This window comes from Oryzias melastigma, linkage group LG11 (assembly GCF_002922805.2).
Source record: "Oryzias melastigma strain HK-1 linkage group LG11, ASM292280v2, whole genome shotgun sequence".
NCBI lineage: Eukaryota > Metazoa > Chordata > Actinopteri > Beloniformes > Adrianichthyidae > Oryzias > Oryzias melastigma.
In genome coordinates, this window is record NC_050522.1 from 24,959,204 (window position 1) to 24,966,466 (window position 7,263).

Genomic DNA, 7,263 nt, shown 5'->3' on the forward strand with positions numbered 1-7,263 from the left:
TACCTAAGACTGAAAATGGGCCCCAGTGCCTCCCTGTTTCACACTCAGCTTTAAGGGACAGCATTGGGGCTTATAGCACCAAATGGTTCCTGGCGGCGACTGTGTCTGCAGCTCACCGCTTCTAAAAGCGAGGGGTCAAAAGCGGAGAACAAGACCCGATCCAAATACTCCCCTTCTCCCTTCCCCTCAGCCCTCCGTCTTCATTTATCCCTCCATGTTCGCCCCAAATGAAGGGGGATGAAAAAAATAGTGTCTAATATTGCGGATGTTAGTTTCATTTAATGACATCATCAACATTGCTGGTCCGCTAGGATTAGCGCGGCGCTTCCAGCGCTCGAATATACATAACAACAGCGGTTTATAACTTTAAAAAGGTCACACTACAACATAAAATCATTACTTACATTTAAATGTAAAGATCTGTGGTTCAGAGCGCACTAAAGTGAAGAAAAGAGCTTCTCAGTGACGCGGTTTAGTCTCGCGATAGCGGACTTCAGACCCTCTGTTTGGAGTGTTAAACTTAAAAAATCATTCTGGACACGACTTTGACTTCATCTGACACTCCAAATCAAGGAGAAGAGCTAAGGGGAGTATTTGGATCGGGCCAAAATTTCGCACATCCCGGTACATGACAACTAATGGGACTTTGACTTTTAAGATGTTTGGGAAATAACCCAAAAATAAAGATAAACCAAGATTTAAAAAAAGTAACAGAAACACACGGAAAGAACAGAACCCAAATAAAACACAAGACACAAAAACACAAATTATGAATGAGAATTTTCCATTAGATGTTTCTGTGAACACATTTTTTTTTCTTCAGTGACTACAATCTGTATTATAGTAAAAATGGTTTCTGTGAATATGTTTTTGGCAAAAAATGGATTTGAAACTTGAAGGAACAGCTTTGTTTTTTTCTGTGCATTAGAATACATAAATGATTGACATCCATCTTTAAAAAAGGTTTAAATAGAGTTATGTTTGTCATAGGGGGAGTTTGATACTACTTTTTTAGAACAGATACTGATCCATTAATCTAAACATCTGCTGATCCCAATACTGTTCTGAAAACTACAAATTCTCTTTTCTAGACAGAATCCCTACAGATAAATATCCTATTTGGTTACTTATTTGTAATAGCATCATACAAGTAAATTATGTAAAATATCATAGTGTTATTTCTAGATTATTCTTTATTTATGTCTCTCACAGTGCACTAAGATTAACATTTCAGACCCCTCAATGATTCTAAAGTAGGAGAATTGCAAAATCCCCAGGTGCCTCTCTGTACATACATATATATATATATACAGTATATATATATACCTACACACAGACAGGATATATATATATATATATATATATATATCCTGTCTGTGTGTAGGTAAGCAGGCACCTGTTCTCGGGTGAGTATCTGTGTTCTGATGTCATAATGATGTTACGTCATCTAGAGAATGAAACAAAAGAGGGGGAATTACTGTGGATCACACCCGCGGTAAAGTAGGTAGTAACTGTCACAACCCCCTCAAACACCTGTGTGGAGAGGCGGATCAGAGGAGTCTGCCCCACCCCCATACGTCCCAGACCAGAGCCAGAAAAACCGCCGCCCAGGGACATAGAGAGTTTCTGATGGAGGTTGATGTGGTGTGACCAGTCCCTCACCCTCTAAAGTTTCGTTCTATACATTACGTAACATTTTGTTGACATTAGGCCCCCCGTCGTCCCGTGCCTCACCTACCTGAAAGGGTCTTACCGAGACAGCCTCAGACATGAAGCCCGCCATTATCCAGTAGTGCTGGGTGGATCGATCCAAGATATCGAGTATCGCTTACTGGCTGGATAGATACCAAGACTTTTAGGATTTTTTTTCCCCTATGTTAGTATATATATATATATATATATATATGTATACATTATATATATCCATATATAATATACTGTACATATATATATATGTATGTACAGTATATATATATATATATATATATATATATGTATGTACAGTATATAAATATATATATATGTACAGTATATAAATATTTATATTATATATGGACATATATAATATATACACATATATATGAAATCCTAATAACAATATGAATAACACTTTTTAATATTTTTTCATAATTATTTATAGATAGATAGATAGATTGATAGATAGATAGATAGATAGATAGATAGATACAACCCCTAATAAAAATATAAATGTAAAACAAATTTCATAATTATATATATATATATATATATATATATATAAAAACCTAATAAAAAGTATATCTGTAAAAGTACAAATGAGAAATAATGTTCATATATTTAAAAAAAGCTGGAGTTTTAATTTAAAAGGGTTTTATTTTTTAAAAAGTGCATGTCCAGCCACAAAAAATACCTTTAAAGATAAATGATTTGGAAATAATTGTAAACTACCTAAAAACAATTAGTTCAAAAAGAACCTGAACTACTAAGGGTATCAATTTGCAGTTCGCCAGTTTGTTCTATGGTGTGAAAAAAGCGTGTCCGTAGAACGACCTATGTTAGAGTATGTAAATGATGTTGCAGATAAACCTCTTTTCTTGAGTCATTTCGTGAAAAATCTACTTAAATATAGCTAAATTGCTGTAATAATAATAATAAAAATAAAAATTAAAGTTCAAATTCCTTATTGTAATTTTTCAAACTTTAAAAATAGAAAAATGTTAGTTCAAATTGCTCAGCGTAACCGTACTTATGAGTGACTCTGGTATTTATTGCTTTTTTTTAGAATCCTTTTGATCTTTCTATTTTTTGTTTAAATATTTATGTGATTTTTGGACTTCCTCAGTCAAGAAGGATCCAAATGTGCAGTCATGATCTCAAACGTTTTAGATCTTTCTGTGTCTCGATGCTCCCGCCTGCTGATTGTTTAAAAATGATTGTTGGCTAAATTACAAAATCACAACCTGACGTCACGAAAAATTCCTTTCATAGTTTGAATGTTTGCATTTTGCTGCGGGGTTATGACCGCATCTCTGCAGTAATGATGGGTTCTCTTTATGAGTTTGAACGTTCTGGACATTTCTTGGAATGCGTCACTTTATATCGTCATTTGGCCTAATTTTTTACCAAAAAAAAAAGAAGTTGGTGGGGTTCTCAGGTTGTCCTACTGGAAACAGCCTCTCAGTAATGGATGTTAAAACAGCCTATGTACTTAAAAGTTAAATGGTAGTTGATGATTTTAATGACATGATGTCACACTTTGAGGCAGGACGGCGGCGACAAAATGTACCGTGTCGAATCATTGTTCTTTTGTTGTGACAGGCACCACGGTCTTGCAGATTTAATGATGCTTTGCTGTTGCCATGACGAGAAAATGTCAACACCGGATCTTTTCTATTGTTTTACCAGTGAATAGTTTTGTGCAAGCTGACCGTATCTGTTCCAATCATCTCTTGTTATTTCAAATTTTAACCATTGGGGTAATTTACAGAGTCAAAAAAGTCTGATGATTTTCCTCCTTTATGTACGTTTTTCGACATTCAAAAACTCAAGCACATTTCTAATATTTCAGCAATCTTGTTATCAAAACATTCAGCTCATTTAGGTCATTCCTGCTTGTATTTTTGATGTCCATAAACTTTATAGTTTTTGATATATTGAGCAAAATATCCCCTACAGGAAGGGAACGAGGAATCATTTAAATTCTTCAAAATCTTACTTGAAAACTTTGTGCCCTTCAAAACCATTGTTTACAGTTATCTTCAAATAATTTGACATTGAGTTGTTAAACTACCATTATGCTAGCTAATTTGGGTAGTTTGGCATCTACTGAGATTCATTTCAAGATAATATTTTAGCAACACTAACATTTTGGCTGTTATCGATTGAGGTTTTTTTAATGCTAATTTAGAATTTAGCTAATATTTTTTGTGACATGCTAACGTTTTTTATTAATGTTATCTACTGAGGGTTTATAATGCTAGTTTGGAATTTAGATAATATAGCAATATGGCAACATGCTAATGTTTTTGGTTAATATGTGATCTATTAAGGTTTTATGCTAATTTGGAATTTAGCTAATATTTAATTAGCATGCTAATTTTTTATCTACTGTGGTCTGTTAGGCTACTTTTCTGTTTATCTAATAATTTACCAACAGGCTAATGATTTGTTTTGTTTTTAAAATAATTTGGTATTTTACTGAGGATTTTTAGCAATTTTGGGTTGAGCTTGTATTTTAGCATTGTGCTAGATTTTTTTGGCTAATTTGGCATCTAGTAAGCTTTTTTGGCTGATTTGAAGTTTATCTAATATTTTTGCAACAGTTTAATGTTTTTTTTTTTTTTAGAATTTGACATATGATTTTTAGGCTATTTTGGGCTAGTATTTTAGTAATGTGCTTTTCTGGCATCTTCTAAGGTTTTTTGGGCTAATTTGTTTAACTAATATTTATGTAATACGCTACATATTTTTGCAAAAATGACATGTATTGAAGTTTTTTAGGTAAACTACCAAAAAGTTTTCAGAAATTTAAGCCAACTTCAGCAGTATTTCATAGTTCTTCAACACATTTTCTTGTCTTTTAGCCAATTTAGCGTTTTGTAAATATTCTTTAGCATTTTCAGCAAATCCTTTCAGCAATAACCTCAGCATTTTCAGTGACCAGATTCAGTAAAAATCATTCACACTAGCTTTATCGCAGGCAATGCAACTCTTCTAGTCTAAATATAGATCTTTCTACTTCTGTTCGTCATGTTAAACATTTTAGGATGGTTCTTTTAAACTTTCACACCCAGTGACAGAGTTTTCCAAAGTAGACTATAATGTTTTTTTCTTCATTTTTGGAAGTGAAAACAATTTAAGCTATTAGAATAAGAGAGAAACAATTGTACAAGACAATTAAACATAGGTTGGTAAAAAATTGAAATTGATACCAAGAAAACAAAAGAATTTAAAAAATCTCAAAATGTGCCAACTATAAACATTTTGCTCGACTATCATCATTGACGTAACTGTTTCAGATCACAAGACAGCGGTTGCTGAAGATGATCATGCAATACAGTAATGTTGTGCATTGAAACTGGCATTCCTTTCTTTCTGTTGTCCCCTCCCCACACAACACACCCAACAGGGTGACCTCTCTATTGACGCAGTCAAAAGACCTGAAAAACCTCTCCTGTGGGTGCAGTCCCCTCCCCTCCACCTGTTTCACCCTTTAAATATCGGCGTGGGGACAGCAGGGACATCACTTCTGACTTCCTACTGCGTCTCGCCAAGAAGGAGCAGCCAACCTCCCCTGGAAGGATTCTTTATTTTCATTCTACCTTTGGAATCAAGGAGCAAATTATTTCACAAAGATGGGAAAGTTCCTGTTTGTTGTTGCTGCTGTGCTGGCCTCATTCATCGCTGGTAAGTCTGACTTATTTTAAGGTTTTTTTACGACTGAAATGAAGAAAAAGGAAATCAGATCCTACAAAAGCAATTATAAACTGTTTTTAAAATGCACTGCAGCAGTTTTAGTACTCAAGATTAGTTTTAAGTTTGAAAAGTCAGTTGTTAAAATGTTTGGCAGCATCACAGTGAAGGGAGTGGTGGACCAGAAGGGCCTGAAATGATGCTACAAACAAACAAAAGAGTTCTATTTTTGGAAAAACAACAATAAACCTGTTTTTATTTTGTTCACATCGATGAACATCTCTTTCGTGTCTGTTTCAGCTGAATCCCTGGTTTGCAACCAATGCGGCTTCAGCGTGTTCGGCGTGTGCCTGAACTCGAACAGTGTCACCTGCAGCACCAACACCAGCGTCTGCTACACCGGAAAAGCAGGTGAGTCTTCACACCTGCGCATAACAATAGCGCGGTTAGTCATTGATCACTCCAATCAATGGAGAATAATGGCAGGTTAATCCTTCTGTGTGTGCATGAATGTGGGTGTGTGTCAGCTAAAGTGGTCAACAGGTATTTCTAGTCTAGGCTTCACCTGAAACTGAAATTTCACCTCACAATCGTAACATTTCGTCCTTTTTTCTCATCTTTCCCCTTCGCAGCTTTCCCATCGCTCACATCCTTCTCAGGCTTCAGCAACCAGGGCTGCCAGAACACCACCACCGGCTGCAACGCCACCACCCAGAGCACCCTGCTGGGCGTCGTCTACAACACCACCATCTCCTGCTGCAGCTCAGACAAGTGCAACCCCGTCACCATCACCTCCGGAGCGCCGTCCACCAAAATGGCCTTCACCGCCGCCGCCACCGTGGCCCTGCTGGCGTCAGTGTTCAGCATGCACTGATGCTTCCTTCTGAAAGTCTTTCTGTGTATTTCTAATAACTCAAGTTTGCACCAACTCATACTACGTTCAGCCTCAGCTCAGGGTTGGCATCGTGGAAGTTTATCAATGGGATGTTTCAGGGAAACATTGAGCTTGTAAATGTACTGCGATGTTTGTTTTTTAAGCTTAGTTGTTATTATTGTGATTTTTGAATCACAAATGTTCTCAATGCTTTTGTTTCTTGTCAAACAACACAAGTAATATATGATTAAATGACATCTCTGAAAAGAATACAAGTTTTTGTCTCCATATGTCCAATTATTGTCTGTGGAATTGAATTCACGAGTTCTTCGTTACCTGGTTCCCCGCACGGGACACGGCCCAACCCGGGATTTGGACTCATAACCTTCCAGTCTCAAGCCAGACACTCCTCCACAGGACCACTAGATTGGTTTGTGTCTTTTACCAAAAAACTTAAGATAAAAAAGAGATTAAATTACATTGAGAAATTACTCTTTTTTGGGGATATTTAACACAAATTTCTATCTCACGGTTCTCACATCTCCATTCTTATGGCTTCTGCCAAACTTACCGACTCCTTTTTTCATAAGGAGGAGTTCTTCACTCACAGTTTGGTGTGAATGAAGAGATTTAAACCTAACTACAACATTTAAACTGTTTTGGAAAAATCAGTTAAAGCAATCAGAAATTCTGGATTTTCTTTTTTTATGCACTCTGCTGCTCTTCATCCCGACTAAAACGTTTTATTTTTGTGTTTGGTGTTAAGCAGATGTCGGACAATATCCGACCCGGTTGGAGTGTCAAATCATATCATGACATTTATCTTCTCCTTTGATCGATTTGACACTACCGTCACCATTTATCAAGCTTGATTTTATTTATTTACTGTTTGTTTTTGATTATAATTTTGCAATTTTTACTTCTTTAGTTAATTTTTGATTTTTCCGCAGCTTGCCCCCTTTGCCCATGTCCATATCCAGATTGTGTAATCTGGATTG

The 7,263-nt window shown here is 36.0% G+C and overlaps 1 protein-coding gene across 1 annotated transcript; it reads left to right on the forward strand.

Moving 5' to 3' along the window:
- The first annotated feature begins 5,219 nt into the window (after nt 1-5,219).
- lye (lymphocyte antigen-6, epidermis) lies at nt 5,220-6,540 on the forward strand. The gene is made up of 3 exons (XM_024298195.2): nt 5,220-5,385; nt 5,692-5,802; nt 6,024-6,540. Exons 1-3 carry the CDS (start codon nt 5,334-5,336, stop codon nt 6,263-6,265), a joined length of 405 nt encoding a protein of 134 aa, XP_024153963.1. The 5' UTR covers nt 5,220-5,333; the 3' UTR covers nt 6,266-6,540.
- Nucleotides 6,541-7,263: the final 723 nt, after the last annotated feature.

Excerpts from the sequence above, each read along its gene's own strand:
- lye (XM_024298195.2), top strand. The coding sequence starts at position 5,334 with ATGGGAAAGTTCCTGTTTGTTGTTGCTGCTGTGCTGGCCTCATTCATC. Across the intron at positions 5,386-5,691 it reads GCTGGCCTCATTCATCGCTG|CTGAATCCCTGGTTTGCAAC; the intron begins GTAAGTCTGACT and ends TGTCTGTTTCAG. Across the intron at positions 5,803-6,023 it reads CTGCTACACCGGAAAAGCAG|CTTTCCCATCGCTCACATCC; the intron begins GTGAGTCTTCAC and ends TCCCCTTCGCAG.